Source organism: Ylistrum balloti, unplaced genomic scaffold (genome assembly GCF_031769215.1).
Source record: "Ylistrum balloti isolate Yb309-2 unplaced genomic scaffold, AGI_CSIRO_Ybal_v1 Utg371668, whole genome shotgun sequence".
NCBI classification, from domain to species: domain Eukaryota; kingdom Metazoa; phylum Mollusca; class Bivalvia; order Pectinida; family Pectinidae; genus Ylistrum; species Ylistrum balloti.
Window position 1 is genome coordinate 407,611 of NW_026782845.1, and position 19,930 is coordinate 427,540.

General features: G+C 33.5%; 1 protein-coding gene across 2 annotated transcripts; it reads left to right on the forward strand.

Moving 5' to 3' along the window:
• Positions 1–9,167: 9,167 nt before the first annotated feature.
• LOC132563299 (uncharacterized) lies at positions 9,168–16,721 on the forward strand. 2 transcript variants are annotated; one of them, XM_060228062.1, is made up of 6 exons: positions 9,168–9,221; positions 11,877–12,033; positions 12,280–12,421; positions 14,092–14,280; positions 14,976–15,140; positions 15,789–16,721. In XM_060228062.1, exons 2-6 carry the CDS (start codon positions 11,893–11,895, stop codon positions 16,610–16,612), a joined length of 1,461 nt encoding a protein of 486 aa, XP_060084045.1. In that variant the 5' UTR covers positions 9,168–9,221; positions 11,877–11,892; the 3' UTR covers positions 16,613–16,721. The 2 variants fall into 2 exon arrangements, with proteins under 2 accessions (XP_060084045.1, XP_060084044.1); XM_060228061.1 differs by lacking the exon at positions 9,168–9,221 and adding an exon at positions 10,085–10,127.
• Positions 16,722–19,930: the final 3,209 nt, after the last annotated feature.

Consider the following 19,930-nt stretch of genomic DNA (forward strand, 5'->3'; position numbering starts at 1 on the left):
TTCCCAATGTGTCGCGGCATGGATGTCCCTGTGGTTAACAGTTCGGGATTTTCGGGATTTACCTCCCGTAAATATCTATCTCCTGTCGTCTAATCAATGTTGGCCAATCTGTAGATAGTCATGTTATACGATTCTTATCCAAATACAACGAGCTTGTACAACTAAACTGTAGGAATCCTCTTCTATATCACGGGAAATCTCAATAACACAGACATTCATGACGTCATATCACCAGTGGTTTATAATTCAGAACGAGGCTTCGGGTAAACCCGACAATCCCGAAGATACATAAAGTAATATATATGATCGCAGATCTTATCATTAACGTAACTTGTTTTTCATGGTTTTTTATCATGTTTTATTTAGAGTCATACTGACTCAATTTATGGAAGCTGCGGAACCTGTGGACCGGGAACGTTTACCAACCTCATCGGAAAAGCGGTCGCGATATCATGGCGAAACACAGGTTAGAGCATTTGATGTGTGATGCATCGACATCTTTTCCCTACTTTTCCATTTAGTTACAGCACGCTGTGTTGACAATTTTTTCAATCATTTGAACTTATCAAGATTGAACCCATATTGTCTAGGTATAGTAGAGCTAGGTCACAAGGTTGTGTACGTTTTATCGCTGACTTGAATAAATCTATATTTTAGACTGTCGTGCTCTAATAATGTCCAATTGCTTGAAGATGGGTGCAAATAATTGATTATATGATAAAACGTTACTGTGGGAGCCGAAACCGGAGTATCCGGGGGAAAACCCACGTGGTCGGGCAGGTGACCCCACACCTTTTCACATCTTGTCCGGCAATCGAACCCCGGACGGCTAGGTGAAAGGGGATGCGTTACCACTGCGCCACCCGACCACCCATCATTCTGTTTGATCGCTGATAATCTGCGTTGCATTGCTTGCTGGCTTTTATGGAAACGAAAGTTAATCATGGAATTGAAGGTCAAAGGTCATGTAACTAGCAAACATTCCACCCAGGTTTTTGGTTTTGTGGTGTTTTTTTTCCTTTCTTTTTTTGGTACTTTTTTTATTTTATCAATTTTATGAGGTGACTTGTATTCACTCTTTTCATTGATATTAGTCTGTAAAAGTGTCATTGTTTTCGCTTGTGAACAATAAAAAAAAAGAAAAAAAAAAGTTGTTTTTTTCACTACACTGAAAAATAACACTTTTATCAATGGTATATTTCTCTATATTTCATTGGCAAAAATGTATTAAGTATCATACTTTTGTGTTTGTCAGTAATACATAGTGTATTGCTGTTTTGATTTGCTTCTGTAATTTTACCAACGCTTGGATATTTCGTTTGAGTTTTGTTGAAACTTGTCTGCTCTTAAATTAGCTCAACAGAACTTATTTTTTTTATATGTACATAAATGATCGTCAAAAAATCAATCTTATATCTTATACTCACCAACCCTATCACTCTCTTCCGTACAGGAAATACAGAACGAAAGTCATCGTAAACAAAAAAACAAACAAACAAACAAAACACTCAGAGGAAGATTTGATCTTTAAGGACGTGTACAAAATTCACAGTCATGCACACATGCTCTACAACATTATCATCAACTTCTACACGTGCAAGTATATACGTATCATATATTTAATATTCTATGTTTGTTAATTGTTATCTTAGAGCAATGATACTGAAGTCAATAGCTAGAGTGTACATAGTCCAGTATGTTATGTCAGAAAGATAGCTTTAGGTACTTCAGAAATGTAACCAGTGAGCAGAGATCGATCGACCTATACGTATTATCCATCACTGCAATATAAATAAACTTTTTCTAATATAGTATAATAATGAAATACATGTTACGGTTAATTCGAAGAATATATATCAATCCTGACAGAATTTTGAGATGAAATAATCGATGTTATCTCGTTATAGTCTGATATGCATAATTAACTTTATGGTTTATACTAGTACAATATACACTCTTATCGTCTCTTTAGTCTAAGTACATTGCACCAATTTTTACATTACGTACAAATAGAATATTGTTGACTTGAGGTATTTTATCAGCCCGCCTCTTGTTCAGGTTGTTTGTTTTTTTATGGTTACGTCATAATGTTATGACGTATTATTCATGAATTTTGTATATGTATATATATATATATGGTGGCAAATGTTCTCCGCCATCGTGTTCGAAATTTCGTTATAATATGTATGTATTTAATATATAATCCTGTATGCTATTTGCATATGGAATAAAGTTAATTGAATTGAAAAATAAAAATATACAGGTAAATAACACGTCTTGAGACTAGGTGGTGACCATGGAGACACACCTGTGTACAGGTGTATCAAGGTGTTAACACAGGTATATTTCTGACATTAAAGGGTTGTGAGCACCAGCTGAAATTGATATGTGTCTTCTCATTAACATGTTGGCCAGATATTGAAGAGTTCATCCGACTGATCTGTTACATGTTGTTCGTCTCCGCTATTTTTAGTTTTCGCATTTTTCCATATAATTTTGTATTAAAAAGTTTACGTTTATGATTCGTCACCAGTTTTCTAAAACCTCTATACAACACAGTGTGTCTGCACTTCTGAAATAAGACCGACAATAAAACTACCATATTATATGAGACTCCTATCCCACTGTCACTATCGTCTGGCGGAATTGACGTCGCAGATTTTGGGTGCCCGAAGACTTCCAATAGCTACCGGAGAACGCCGAACCGCGGACAGGTAATTAAACCCAAAGAGGTATTCGGCTACAACCGTATCAATAGGTATAAATCGGTCCAGGGTACTACTTAGGTGATATCTATGTCAAAATATAGATCTCTACAAAATATTGTTGTCGGTGACCTTTAAGGATTGTGTAGTACCTGTTTTGGATTTTGTTTGCAGTGCGAGACTGATGCTGTTTTCATTAATTGAACGGTTACCAAACACACAATTCCATGTACAAGCTACGAGTTGCTATCTGCCTACACCAGAACCTCAGTTCAAGTAGGCTATAGACAAATGATCGATACGTCCTCGACTACCAGGGGCTGCGATCACATTTTACGATCTCTTGAACACTAAGCTAGCACTCTTGGCGCGTGAAGATGGTAGAGTAAGGTCTACACGGATATTGTAAGTTTTTTTTTTGTATCTTTCAGGTTGATATAGTTACTTTTTTATTTGATTATTTTTTAATTTACAGGCATTGTATCATTGATATTTTAAAACCCTACTATTTACCATTTTGCCGAGTTATAAAGATTGCTAGCAAATAAAAATGATGTTTTCATTTTTTTCCGTACAAGAACAGTAATACTATATTTGTATCTAAATGTAAATAAACATTTTTCTTAGTTTATGTACATGCTCTGCTATTCTTTAATATGTGTACTTACACCAGATAAATATGTCAATAAATAGCCCTTTGTTTCGTTGTTTTGTGTTCATATTCCTAGGTATTGACCTCAATGTCTGTGACTATATAACTTAACATGGTTCCGGCTCATGTCAATGCCATTTGACCGCGTCATATCGCTCTACGACCATATTTCAAATCGAAGTAGATTTTTTAAAGTTTTACCATCAAAATTTTCGTGGCCATTTCCAATGACCCGTATACAATCAGGAGAGCAGAATTCTACTCTAGAACTCTAGCTGACCTTTACCTTTGACCTTCGATCGTGTCCAAAGGCATCTTCCGATGTAGGATTAATTCTGTAGTTACACTATAGGTTAAATTATGTCCGGTGTTCCTGTATTTTACAAAAGAGTATATATTACTAAATGGACTGAATTCATTTTTTCCTCTTTTTAGACAAAAAGAAAATTAATGAAATAATGATAGGTTTTAAAAATACCAGTATTTCCATAGATAATGAAATGTCTCCTCCAAAGTAAATTGTCAGATTTAGTCAAATTGTAAAATATTCCATTCGTTCTTCGTCCGTGGTCCAATGTATTGTGATGATTTGCACTGTCCAAATGGTCAGTTCCCTTCTATCAAAACCATCTATTATCTCCAGTGTAATGAATCGCAGCTGTAATAAGAAATATTTCAAACTTGTGGTAGGGTGAGGAGAAATCAACGCGGTGTTTGATAAATCAGGCCCCACTTGTATACAACATCTCAACTTGAGATTTCCTCAAGTCGAGATTTTCCTCTGCTGATATCTCCTCAAAAACGGCTTGTATAAAATTTTCTCAAGGAACAGGAGGAAGTCCTCGGCTAGGATGTCCTGAAATTCCTTGAGGAATTTTCATATAAGACGTTTTCAAGGAGATATTAGCTGAGGAAAATATGGGCTTGAGGAAATCTGAAATTGAGATATTTTATGCAAGTGGGGCCTGGACACTATTGATTTAGAAAGGATATAGAAAGATAAGTGAACGAATATCACTACCTTACTGGATATAAACAAAAACATTTACATGATAAACAACACATAACTAACAATTCACAAACAAATCCAAGAAATTCATTATACTTAATCAATCGTGAGATTGAAAGTCAGGCACCCATTTTGATTTTTGATTTGTGTTTTAAAAAGTAGAAAAAAGAACAAAACAAAATCCCAAAGCTATCCTCATTATTAACACAGTGGTCCACCGAGAATGGATCGGAACCATTCACATCGATGGGAGGAGACATTCGGGATCTTTTTAACGGCTGCCAACACGTCGGCCATGCTTCCCTGAGCACTTTTCTCTACACTTGTGTGTATTGAGTCTTTGACGTGATCGTATCTTGGATCAAGTGACCCTCCATTAGCCTCGCTTTTACTTGAGATGGGGATGTGATCTTGTCCATTAGCTGGCCTAGTAGTACGGTAGCCCCTTGATTGTCAGCTGGTACATGTAGATGACGTAAGGGTACTAGAAAATACCGTAGACATAAGTCGCAGTGACCTGGATTCCATTAATGTGTCGGATCCTACTTCGTCGGTTAAATGTGTACCAGTCCAAAACAGGTTTCAGGAGTAATGTTGGATCAATCTAGTGAACAATTAGTAATTTACTCGACCGGAAAAAGTAGTAACACCCCAACAGGCATCCAAACTGGCTACATCCTCAAGGTCCTACAAGCTAGCATAATGCTAATGATCAATTTAAGAAATAACAAGTACTAATTGTAATGGCGGACCATTACAAATGTCCCCCAAACAACCCCTTCAGCAGTAAATGATCACAATAATCAGACCTGCAGTCATGCCAAACATGGACTACGCCATTTTACTCCTATGGTGCCACCTAATACCAATTTTCACGAAAATCAGACAATATCTAAAATTTGGCCAAATTTTGACCACAGCTGACCGCTCAGATGACCGATTGATGGCCGAACGAAAAAATGAACTACGCCATTTTGCTCCTATAGTGCCACCTAATACATATATACCAATTTTCACGAAAATCGGACAATATCTAAAATTTGGCCAAAATTTTGACCACAGCTGACCGCTCAGATGACCGATTCGAAAAATTCAAGTGGCCCGCACTCCGCCTCGCATGTATGAATATGTGTGTAAAGTTTTGTTTAATTCCATGCAGTCGGTTTTGAGAAACGCGTCGGAAACCTCGCCGGCGGAAGAAAGCGGAAGAAATAAGAATAATATAAATTATAATAATAATAAAAAGAAACGGAGCAAACACAATATGGGGGGCATAATAAAGATCATTTTTACTTTATTCAGACACACCAAAAAGCAGTTTCATTAATTCAATTTCTGTAACTCATCTATAACTTTACAATTAATATAAAACTTTCAGTATAGAATGGTCATCAATTATTTTCCCTCTTTGTATGTTTAAAGTTCTATTTCATTGTAAAAACATGCAGGAGACAATATTATCAATGTTGAAAAGATGTCTTTGGTAAATTGTTGTTTTGTAATTGGTAATGCAATCCATGAAAAGTGCCATCGCCATCATTATGTCATTCAATGTTAACAGCCATCACCATCTTAATGTCATTCAGTGTTAACAACCATCACCATCTTAATGTCATATCAGTGATAACAGCCATCTCCATCTTAGTGTCATTCAATGTTAACAGCCATCATCATCTTAAGTTCATTCAGTGTTAACAGCCATCACCATCTTAATGTCATTCAATGTTAACAGCCACCATCATCTTAAGTTCATTCAGTGTTAACACCCATCTCCATCTTAATGTCATTCAATATTGACACCCATCAACATCTTAATGTCATTCAATGTTAATAGCCATCACCATCTTAATGTCATATCAGTGATAACAGCCATCTCCATCTTAATGTCATTCAGTGTCAACAACCATCACCATCTTAATGTCATTCAATGTTTCAAACCATCACCATCTTAATGTCATTCAATGTTAACAGCCATCTCCATCTTAATGTCATTCAATGTTAACAGCCATCACCGTCTAAATGTCATTCAATGTTAACAGCCATCACCATTTTAATGTCATTCAATGTTTCAATCCATCACCATCTTAATGTCATTCAGTGTTAACAACCATCACCATCTTAATGTCATTCAGTGTTAACAGCCATCACCATCTTAATGGCATTCAATGTTAACAGCCATCACCATCTTAATGTCATTCAGTGTCGTAAGCCATCACCATCTTAATGTCATTCAATGTTAACAGCCATCACCATCTTAATGTCATTTAATGTGAAGAGCCTTCATCAACAATTTTCATCCTGAATGACAGGTATTGTGATGTATGACATATCGATAAAACTCATATGTATTATTATCATTATTGTATTTTAATCACATGACAACTCATGCATCAAACAACACATTCCATGGGTGAATAACATCGGACTTATGTTTTTTCATGATAATGCAATGAAAAAAAATCGATTCCATTTCGGAGACAAATTGCTGCAGATGAAAGAAGTAAAATGCTTAAAAAAAAGCAAGTCCTTTCGATAGTAATTTTCTCGTGCGTCCACCATTTTAATTATCTCTAAATCAGTCACGAGACCGTAGCGGATATAGTTGTTACTTTTTCTGCGGATACGGCATTATTCAATAATTACTATCACCACCAAACTAAAGTATATATATATATATACCACAAGGTCTCAGCTCTGAAATATAACTTTTGTTGAAAAATAGAGATATCCAAAAAACAAAACAAAATAGAAATAAAACACACTTATATATCAAGAGATTTTAAGAAATAAAGGGATTTTTTAAAGATAGATTGAAGGTTAAAAAGAATTTGTATGCAAACTTAATAAATTTTACGTGTTTGGTTTATCGCGAGACAGTCACAATATCACTCATTATGCAGATGAAGGGAAGTAACTCCGTCATTCTAAGGCCAAGATTTCTTTTTCTGTATCATTGTTCCTGTCATTATTTTAAAACTTTGATTCCCTTTTGTTAAATCTAAAGGAAATAGTATCATAAATTAATATTCAACACTATATAATGATATTAGGTCAAAATGAAGACATATAATTGCAACTTAATTGTCATGCTTCCAGCAGAGAGATCTTTTAAGTTGTTAATTTGGATCACGAGCCAATACCGGTCACACTTTATTTTATCTATATTGTATATGTTTATACTTATCCTAAATATATTAATTTCAACTGTAGTATATAACACTTTACCTGTATTGTATATTCTCAACTGTAGTATATAACATTTTACCTGTATTGTATATTCTCAACTATAGTATATAACACTTTACCTGTATTGTATATTCTCAACTGTAGTATATAACATTTTACCTGTATTGTATATTCTCAACTATAGTATATAACACTTTACCTGTATTGTATATAATAACTGTAGTATATAACACTTTACCTGTATTGTGTATTCTCAACTATAGTATATAACACTTTACCTGTATTGTATTTTCTCAACTGTAGTATATAACACTTTACCTGTATTGTATATTCTCAACTGTAGTATATAACACTTTACCTGTATTGTATATTCTCAACTGTAGTATATAACACTTTACCTGTATTGTATATTCTCAACTGTAGTATATAACATTTTACCTGTATTGTATATTCTCAACTATAGTATATAACACTTTACCTGTATTGTATATTCTCAACTGTAGTATATAACACTTTACCTGTATTGTATATTCTCAACTATAGTATATAACACTTTACCTGTATTGTATATTCTCAACTATAGTATATAACACTTTACCTGTATTGTATATTCTCAACTATAGTATATAACACTTTACCTGTATTGTATATTCTCAACTGTAGTATATAACATTTTACCTGTATTGTATATTCTCAACTGTAGTATATAATACTTTACCTGTATTGTATATTCTCAACTATAGTATATAACATTTTACCTGTATTGTATATTCTCAACTGTAGTATATAACATTTTACCTGTATTGTATATTCTCAACTGTAGTATATAACATTTTATATAACACTTTACCTGTATTGTATATTCTCAACTGTAGTATATAACATTTTACCTGTATTGTATATTCTCAACTATAGTATATAACACTTTACCTGTATTGTATATTCTCAACTGTAGTATATAACACTTTACCTGTATTGTATATTCTCAACTGTAGTATATAACATTTTACCTGTATTGTATATTCTCAACTATAGTATATAACATTTTACCTGTATTGTATTTACCTGTATTGTATATGTTTATACTTATATTGAATTTATAGATATTAGTAGCATTATAGCACATACTGCTAATAACCACAAGTATGGTCACTCGAAACACTGTATCAGCTCTCACGGTAAAACTATTGTATGTTGAAAATTCAAATTTCTCTTTATTGATAGGACAGGAATTGGCCATGAACTTTGACACTGCATATGATTACAGTACGATTATTTTTCTGATATCGAAATATTAAAAAAGATAATTTTAGATAAATAATATACTGAAAATATGCATTGCACAGTTTATGTGCTGCTTGGCAGATCAAATCTTTTCAAAATTAATTTTTGAGTCGGTTCATGTGCGGAGCATAAATTTATTTGTATACTTTTATTATGTAATGCCTATTTGCGTTGAAATCTTTGGGTGTATACATGTACATATGCACTTTGTATTGAATAAAGATCATTTGAAAACTTCCTGGTTATAAAAATAGCACTGTGTTATCAACTAGTAGTTTAAACACATGCGTGTAGGAAGAATATAACATAGTCTTCAAACAGTTATAACAAGCTTGGCGGTGGTACAGTAAGGTAAACAGCTATTTCCTGTACAGTCTACCTGGATGTAAGTATATCTTGTCTTGTTACTTACTGTGGTATAATCTCACAAATGCAAGTTAATGATAAGGAACGTGGTGTTTGAACCCTTTAGTAGAACTGTGACCGTCAAAAAAGGTAGATACGACAGTATACAAAGTAATTATATTAGCTAACTTTAAATAACAACCGAAAAGTTTGAGTGTGTGTGTGTATGTGTGTGTGTGTGTGTGTTACCTGTAATGATACTTGTACTTGTCAATAAATATCGAAATTCGTAGCATGGCAATGAAATGTTATTACGTAATTTTTTGACAATCTTAGACATTAATTTTTCATTAACTTAATTGTACATGTATATCTTAGTACAATGTTTAAACTGCTTCGTTTGTGTTAAATTCTAAGCGTGTTAATAGGATATCGCATAATGTTTTGTACCTCTAATGAAGAAAAGTTCAGCAACACGCAATTCATGCAAGATTATGATATATTGATAATTTTTTTTCGGAATTGTAACACTATATTGGAAACGGACTCATTCAGCCCAGGATCTCTGTCTCTCTCTCTGTTTCTCTCTCTGTATGTCTCTCTGTCTGTCTGTTTCTCTCTCTCTCTCTCTCTCTCTCTCTCTCTCTCTCTCTCTCTCTTTGATTTGGCTTGACCAATAACATATATTACATGCTTTAATGTATTTGACGTATCTACTCATATCCTAAGCTAAATTGTTTTTGCTCCAGCAGACATTTTAATGAAGCTCCTGAAGGCCTAACCTATTTGGGCCTCCTGTCTGTACGAGAAAGCATTTCCAAACGTCTTCTGTTCGAGAACCGTGAGGTTTATTTAAGCGAACCATTGACCACAAGCTTTTCAAGAAACGAAACGGGCTATAAGTCATTTAGATCTGGATACTCGAAATGGATTTCGTCGACTTTATGTAACTATTTTTCTTTTTAATGTAGAAGACGCTTACCTTTCCGGTACACCTGGCCTTATTCTCTCGATAACTTTTCCGAAATTTCGCGTGTAAATCTTTCGTTGTTCAACTTTTGCCCTGGGTTGATCGAATTTGAGCTTTGATTAAGATGCTGTTTATATGTTGATATTTTCTTTATTTCTCACTAATTTACTTAATCTGTATTCTATCTGCCAATAAGTTGGTAATTATTTCAGTTTTACGTAACTAACTCTCCTTTTTATATTCCTCTTATCTGTCTTGTTTGTCCTATACAGCATACCTCTCTTATTCTTTATATGTCATGTTTTAAATACTTCACCGAGAAACTGTTTGATTTAAACAAATTTTATCGCCACAAAGAAAAGCAATATGATTAGACAAAAGTTATATCACCATTATCAGCGTATTCAGCGTATTTCCAAAAAATCATCTGTTTGAAAAGGAAATACTTAATATTTGTGTTTACATGTAAATCAACTGAAATTAACGCTTATGTAAATCAAAACGAAGACAATAAAAGAAATGGTGAATGGCGTTTTAACCAAGTCTACCTCATAAACACTCGGGGCTTCAAGACTTAATCGAAATATGTAGTATCTGAGAGAATGAGGACCAATACTTAAACTGTATTGTTGACGTAACTTGGTATTTCATATTGACCTTCCTGTCACCTGTTTGGAGGTGACAACATATCTAAATCTGTTGTGATGTTTTTTTTTTTTTTTTTTTAAATGTCCACGGAAGGTAAAATATAGGGCCGATATCTAGTTAATTCTATAGAGGAAGGGTTTAGAGTAAAAAGGCCGTATTCAAAGTAGAAAGTATATACTTAAAAATTTCGAAATCATTTCTCTTTCAAAGAGGACATCTTCTGTGATTTTTATCAGAAAGAGTTTCTTTTTCCAAGTACAGAAAATCACTATTTGCATATGAAGGTAAAGCACTCATGATACGAACAAATTAGTCATAGCACAGACACACTGCAAACATCTCGTAGCTAATTAGCATATTCCAATACTCATAAAAATGCTTGTATGTATTTAATACCATGTCACGTTTGAGCACATTATTCCATTTTCTGAGCGCATCATCTTTTTTAAAACAAATATATATATACTACAGGCATCATATTTCCCATCAGCATTGAAAATAACATTTGTGCAATATTGTGGTACAAAATCTGTTGAATTGAAAAAAAAAGTTTAAAATATCTAAGTAAGTGATCAAATTCGTTTATCTTTACTTACCAGAACACAGGTTATGATTCCTATAAAATAGTCAGTAGAGAAACAGGTTATACAACTTCAGGTAAACATTCGAGGTGAGTAGTTCGACCCCAATCAACAGTCCAGTCGATGAAAAAAGGAAAACATGACATTTCATTTCGGTTTTTTTTTCTGTTGTCCCTTCTCTCTTCCCCTCCCCCCTCCCTTACCTGCTTAACATTGAATTCCTAAGGATAAATATGATATACACTTCATCTTTTGCATTTTATTTACAGTTTTCAAGCACACCTACTTTGCTACTCTTTAATCGTTGTTCTGAACGTTTGAAACATTGCATAGTGTGGCAGTTTTAAATAAAACATCCATAATGTTAATTAAAAAGTGAATTTATTTTATATTTCACATGCCAAAATGATGATACGTACACAAAAATATTGACAGATGGTTTTATATATGAAAATATTGTAAACATGATGCGTCATAATTTTTACTCTCCTTACAGTGAAAGAAATAGTGAAATGGAGTATCTTTTCGACCAGAATCAGGAGGAAGACTGGCCGGAATTTTTCATGAGGTACAAAGACAAGTTTCCTCTCTTAGTGTATATTGTTGGTGGAAACTATGGCGAGACGACGTTTGATGATTTCTGCAGTGATCAAGTAAGGAGAGATTCATCTAATACGCGAACAAAGTTTTGTTTAAAAATATGGTTTTGTTATCTATTTTACTTTATAACCATGAATATTTTTCTAATGAAATACTTTTAAACAGTTACAATATTTCCAAACAACATAGAGAAATGACTACGAAAACAAATACACTTAGAATACTGATTTATGTTTTGAATAAAACCTGCGATACAGATTATTTAACTTTTTGATAGATTGAACCGCTTACTGTTGCAGATTTATCGAGTTGAGACATATTCCGAGCAAAGGCGTATAGTAGCCAAAGCGTCAAAGGTGTACGACAGATTGGTAGACATCTATCTCTCTATCCCGATCACCACTAAACACAAGTTCTGTGTTTTAAAGGGACATAAAGAAAGTAAGCATGGTAGCCAACTGACTGTATCCCAGAATTCACCCATTTGAATAACGGCGCGGTTATTTATTTTCTTGGGGTTGGGGCTAAGGGATGCACATAAACGTATGTTTTTTGTAATTCTTATTTTATAAGTCGCCCTCAGGTTTCACAAGTTTTGACCCTTGAAATGATTGTCGAGCAACAGCTGTCTGATAAATTAAAATCATTATTTGGTATACTGTATCAAATACTGTTTGAAAATGTAATGACATTTTCTTAGCGCGTTTGTGTCTTTTGTACAATCTTCATTTTTCTCGCACATCCGTCGCATGCTAGCATATAATATTTTCATTTCGCCTCATAAGCTTACAAATTAGACCCTTAGCAATTATCGACGTATATTAGGAGCACGGAACAGCCGTATGATGCAGTATCTTTCATTATTTAACTCTACAGTATTTAACTCTAAATTGCACAACGCACCAAAAACTTCGTGAGCACAATGGCGAGTGTTGGTGTCTCGGGCAACTAAAAGAATAGGTCCGGATCCGTACCGGCTGTGTCGCTCGTGTAAAATCACTTAGTATTTACCTAAGCATACAAGTTTTGTTTTCAAAACGAATGAAGCATGAGAGTAAAACAGAAGTAATGAAAATATAATTTCCTTTCTGACGGTATGATATTTTTTAAATGATTCATTGCTGGGACATAAAGAGACATCAATTAAATGTTTACGTGTAATGTATATCTAATGCGTGTGTATACACTAAGGCTAATGTGACTCTTTGTAAACAAAACACTTAAGATAACGAGAGTATCTAATTATTAATTGTGTGTCTGATATAACAACAGATATCCCACTTATACTTGAAAGGCGTACTTAGGAAATATACTTAGATATATTCTTAAGTATTAAGAAAATAAATAAACCCTATCCCACACTTATCTATTAGTCATTTCTAAATTTATATCGACCACGAATCACACATTTGTACGATAGAACCACACTCGTGCACACAAATGTACGATAGCTTATTTCGTTAAATTTTCCTATCGTGCGCACATCACACATCGTGTAACATTGTTCGATCCCACCACTGTACAATCTATATATACTCGAAACTGTACTTATGTTCAGTATCTAAGACCTATCAATTCTTAACAGTTGGAAGCATCTAGAGTCTAAGAATAGACCTGTTGACACAAGATGTTTTTGAAAGTTATTTGTTCAAATCTATTTGCCAATGGATAAGTAAGGTATGATAAGATTCCGATGTGAACTGGTCCAACTGCTGCAATTTTAGTTTGTTAACGTCCATCGTTCTTTATCAGCATTACTTCATGCTAATTTTCTTATGCTCCGATACTTCGCTCTTGCTTCATAATTATTCTGGTACCTTCCTGCGCTTTCTGCCATGATCTTGGCAGCTTTTATTTTCATTCTTCTCCCGCTTTGACCTCGTTTCCGGTTCATCATCATTATCATCATTTGCGATAACTCAGTCGGTTTAAGAGTTGACCTAGGTAACATTTACACGGCGAAAAAGTACAAGGAGAATAAGACCAGGGTGTTCCGCAAGAGTTTCCTTTCTTCAGAGTCTTTAGAGTAATAATAAAGTTTGAAATAATAATAATGATAATATATATATATATATATATATATATATATATAATATTGTGCTCTGTTTTAGAAGCTGAACCACCCACAACCCTTGAAGAAATTGTTAGGGAGCGCCCATTTCCCATTTCAGTGAAATTTGCTCCTGATGTAACGGAAATCTATGTTGGAAATAGCCGTGAAGACGTATCGTCCTACGCCACGATATTGTTGACAAGAGAATACACAGAGAACTTTATTCTCGGCAACTGTGTATTGAATGGTGAGTCATTGTAATATAGGGATATATATATATATATATATATATAACTAGCTACCCCGTGCTCAAAATTTCCATCAAGGCAGTCCGGTTTCCTTAAGTTACGGTTGACGCACAACTGCACATGCCTTCTATTGTGTTTTAACCACATAATGTTAGGCTGGTAGATATTTTATTTACTTCTTTTGAATGGCATTCTCTCCAATTACATACTAATATGTACAAGTTTTATACCATTGTATTAAAATGTGTTAAAACTTCCATCTAATTCGATATACAGTATGGGAGAGGGCTTCTATAGGAATTGTCTGTTGCTCTATTCCAATTAACTATTTTTGATTTGATATTTTGAAGTGAAATATAGAGTCTGACATTGAAAATGTTTAGATTAAAAACCTTTAAAAGTAATTTATGTTTCGGTAGGCCTCCTGGTATCTAAACATTTCTCCAATTGTAAATGCATCTTAATACAATTCTCCTAATTAACGATTTTCATTAATATCCATTGGTGTTAAGGAACATCCTTAGAATTCTATAGTCTTTATCATATTTGTGATACACGGTTTCAAATCAATTAAAATATTTTGTTAAGATTTCATTGTACCAACTTCAAGATTTGGGATGTTGTCACAAATTGCAAACCAGCTTAGAGAATATTTTGGTTCCTGTTAAATTGTATGAAAACGTATTTTTACTAGGCACAATATGCAAAGGCGTTTCGATATCGGCTATAAGTCGTCTGATTTCTGTGGCACCTGTAAACGGCATTAAAGGGAAATCAGCTGACTTCTTCCGGAAGCAACTTAACAACATGCAAACAGCCTTGAGTAACGTCAGATATGATCGCACCGTTGGGAATCCAAGTAGGTATATGGTCCTAAACATGAAGTGTGCTTATTGATTTAACATTGATTTCTAACTATTTCAATCGATGTTACATTTGAAAATCACTTTTCAACACAAAGTTTATAATACCTTGGTAACTAAAATGATGTGTTGTCCTTTCTCTTTACGATATATATAGTTGTTAAGGTAAGTATATTGAGAATGATTTTGACTAAAACTGAACGTAATATGTAATTAAATGCAGACAAGACCCTACATGTAAAGGTTAACGTAACTAATAACCAAACGGTGTAAAACGTACTCTTTATATCACTTTCTTAACAAGTTGGACTTTTCGTGATCAGGAGTTGATAAGGCCTTATGCAGCGTCTCGTAAATGAATTAATAATTGTTATTCGATCACCAAGATTACGATTATCATTCAATTAATATCAAGGAAATATGAAATGCATACTGTGAACAATTGTTGGTTTCCAATGTGAACTTAAAACGAATCACATAAATATATACAAATATGTTGCATGAGACCATATGTAAGTTTAAAATGTTAATTGAAATAGCATTAAGGTAAACTCACTAATTTTCACGCCATTTCCGTTTATATCTAGAAGCAATCCGTTATCTGATAAACGACGTGAAATCTAAAACATTTTCATTTTGAACAGGCATAACAAAAATAACTTCTGAAGGTACCGGGACCGGAAATATTCTTCCAAACATTGATCCGCCTTTACTTCCAGTGGAAGAACCCACCAAAAAGACAACCGAAAACTCTGAAGATTATGATGACGGTATGTATGAGATCCCTCCTGACGTAGGGCCTCCATTACCACCACGGAAAAAGGATTTACCACCATCATCGTCTTCTGAATCAGCGAATGTTCCATTACGCACAAAGAAATTTTACGAAAATGCGGCGATAGTAAATCCCCTTCAACATGTAAAACAGAATACAAAAGGAGCCACACAAAATGCTAAATCGACATCAACGAAATCTGTAGAAAATTCGCATACTGTTCTTTTGAACCCAGGAACGTTAAAACCACAGTCAGAAATGACAAGTTCCAAGTCAGAAGGTGGACCTGTGCAGGATCCCAACTGCCCTTCAGCAAACCGTAGCGGTCTGTTAAGCGAAGGCATTTACATACAAATGAAAGAAGGCGATTTATACGAAGAATTGAGTCCGATGCCACTGGATGCGGAGGCGACATATCGACAGACTGGTGATAACAATGCGGCTACTACAACACCTTCAGCGAGGGCAACTAGTAGCGGGCAAACACATTTGCTTAATTTATCTGTAGAGGAAATCGGAGCTTGTTTGAAAAACTTGAATCTTGAACAATACGTTAAACAGTTTTCTAATGACATGATTGATGGTGTTATCTTGAGCGAGCTGGAAAAGGAAGACTTAAAGGAATATGGATTCACAAAAGTTGAACTAGTAAGACTTTGGAAGTTTATAACCGACGGTTATATTCCTAGGTAAAGTTACTTTCGCTCTACACTTGCTTTTTTGAAGTTAAACGTTACTTATACGTTTAATCAAACTTTCTGATGACATATAAATAAATGTATGTTTTCTAAATGTACATGTTTGTAATAGGTTAGTGTTTATTTTCCTGGAAAGGTACTGATTAAGTGCTGGAACCTTTCCTAATCTTTTGATTCCGATCGAAAGTGCTGAAAAACGACCTTTTTTTGTGTTAGCACACCAATATGTTTTCCTAGGCAGCGAAATTAATATGAGCAGAACAACGTGTTAATATTAGTTATTGTTAAGGTAATATTATGTTTCAAACACGTTGATTTTGTTGTATTGATTAATGGCAGAAAATATTGCTAGCCAATGTTGTGGTGATGAGAATTTATTATTTTGGAGTAGTCTTCATACAAAACTCACGAATTCTGAAACTCATACATTTACCTATCTTGTTGCCACATTTGGTATATCTATCATTAATTAAATCATTTGTACAGAGGAAATTTCGAATAATGTCAAATATTTGCTTTATGTTTCCTTTGCGTACGATCAAATGTCTCTCAAATTGCACAAACATTGATTACACATACACTGTACATGTAAATTATTGCAATTCCACATTCTTAAATCTTTAACTATCTTTAGAAAATCAGAATTGAAAGAAAATCATTATGTTATATTAATAAAGAAAGTCTATCCTCGGGATTCAGTGTCCATTGACACTATTCATATAAGTTTACTCATCACATCTCAAACAAATGGACAAATTATATAAATGGAATAAATACTATGAATATCTATGTCTATTGTTCCATAAAACTCATCAGGCTGCACATCCATTTCCATGAAATTCTTATTTTGGCATTTTAGGGCAAGATAAATTGTTGCAGCAATACTAATAACTATATGATCAGCATAAAGAAATTACAACCAGTGCAATCATAGAGCAGAAAGTGCTCGAATAAGACTTTTGGTGAAATATGAACATTGATAGTTGTTATATTTTACGCCATATTCTAACGATATGGTCCAAGCCTTCCTTAACTATTTCATGTTTCAACATTTTTCGATGATTATGTAGAGTGTCAATAGATGACATTAATGAATAAAACCCCTTTAGTACATCAGAATTTTGTTCCAATTCCTTGTAGAATTACTTTATATAAATTCTTGTTTTGCCTATTAATCATATGCACAAAGTCATTTTTTTTGCAGTTTTTCTCTCTCATTTTCATTTTGATTGCAAAAGGTAATCTTAGTAACCGCTACAGTATATACTTGATTTATTTATGTTTGGTTTCTTTTTTGTTATTACATTTTTCATTCTTTTAAAAATACATTAATGTGAAAAGATTATAGTTGAAGGGCATGATTTATATGTATCCATTCTGTGGAAAATGTTGTTTTCATATTTAAAATTATATACTTTCAAAATGTATATTCCGTATTCATTTTGTCAGATCTTGTGTAAGCAACCTTAATGTCGAATATTCGAACTTCATGTTCCCATTTCAATACTGTAAACCGAATTTCTTTGGTGTACGAATTGTTTTCCCCAATTTCGTGTCAAAAGAAAATTCATCAAATTATTTCGTCGCGAATTGAGGGAGGTGTAATGAACAATGTTATTAATTAGGTCAAATATTGTCCGTTTTGCAGAAAACGTTAGGTAATCGTGGAGATTAGTAGTAACGACAGAAAGGTATTTTTGCAGTAGTACACGCTAAATATAAGTGCATTCGTTGACATCTGTATTGTGAAATGATTCAATTTAACTCTTAACGTTTTGATTGTATATTGATTCTTTGTGTGATAACTACAGATTGAATACTTGCATAACACCTTGCAATACAGAAATGATACAACTGTATCGCAGAATTACATTTTCAAAAACATAAACTGATGGGTTTTTTTGCAATGATGAAAGAGTGGATATAATTCCACCATAGTGAATGAGTAATTTCATCTTTTAGATTAGGAAGTATTTGATATCTGATTATAACAGCGAGATACTGGCTGGTAAAGGGAAGTGTGATGTACCTCTGTCTTACATTCTTTTTTTGTTTTTGTATTTAATTGATAATTAAAGTCTGCTGTGAATAACAAAAAATGTTCCCTATAGAGTATTAGTGCCAAACTTGTAGGGAACGTACACACTACATTAAATTAAGCCAAAATCATCGAAAATGTGACATATATGTAATGTATTTAACTGCTTTTGTGATATATTGTGATTCTGAGGATAAATATACTTGACTATTTATATATCAGATTTGCTGGTTGTAAAATAGAAATAAAACTGATTCGTTGGCCTAATGTCAAATACATGTAATGCAGTTATTCTTTAAAGGCAATGTCTACATCATGAGTCGCTTCAATCTTTTATGTGTATTCAGGTAAACAATGTTATGAAACTCAGTATTTAAAAAAGAGAATTGAGATATACATGAATTTGAGCCGATGTGAATATACTGTTGTCAGTTTCCTACAAAATTATTTCATTTAAACTTTATCAATTGATGCATTTACCTAAATTGTTCGAAATTTGAACAGTTGGTCGAAATAGAATAAAAATAGAAGGGAAAAAAAAGCAAAAAACAAAAACATCAACACGAACGTAATTGACTCCAGAGGAAACATGTGAATAGCTATGTTTTAATTTCAAATTACATACATTGTTTCCACACATTGTAGTTGGCAGGTACTCTCTGTAATTTGCAATTTGTAGCGATAAGAAATAGAATAAATGAATTTTAGTACATTATTTGTTGAAAAAATGTCGATCATTTAAACTCTAAATAACCTCACATAGAACGAACAACAGGATGCCATTATTGATATCCTCGATCAAAAACTACATTTAAACACATTTAAAAAAAAAGATGGAAGATCTATATACAATGTACTAGTTAGTTAATTACGCAGTAGTTCTCGAGGTCACAGTAAGAGTCACACGTAAACACATAGTTATTATTAAAACACATATTCTGTAGAATTATCTTTTCTCATCACTTATTATACAACGAATTCTACTTTATGCCAAGATAATTTAGATAAAGGTTGTTGGGCACGATTTTTCGTTATGGCTGATACAATTATGTATAAAGTACGCAGTATCACATCACACAGGCGGCCGCGTAATCTTGTCCTGTCCCGTTTTTTTTTTTGTCCTGAACGTAAACGTTTGACATCCGTAATAGCGAGACTCTCTTGATATAAAATGACACTGACGCACTTGTCAGGCTTATGCTCATTCACAATCATTTAAAATCATTGCACAATCTTTGAGATAGCAGATGGTCGACTCTGCTGGTGGAGTTTTAA

Coding starts and splice junctions, on each gene's coding strand:
- LOC132563299 (XM_060228061.1), top strand. CDS start 10,108: ATGGATTTCGTCGACTTTAT. Junction 12,422..14,091: donor TTTAAAGGGACATAAAGAAA/GTAAGCATGGTA, acceptor GCTCTGTTTTAG/AAGCTGAACCACCCACAACC. Junction 14,281..14,975: donor CGGCAACTGTGTATTGAATG/GTGAGTCATTGT, acceptor TATTTTTACTAG/GCACAATATGCAAAGGCGTT.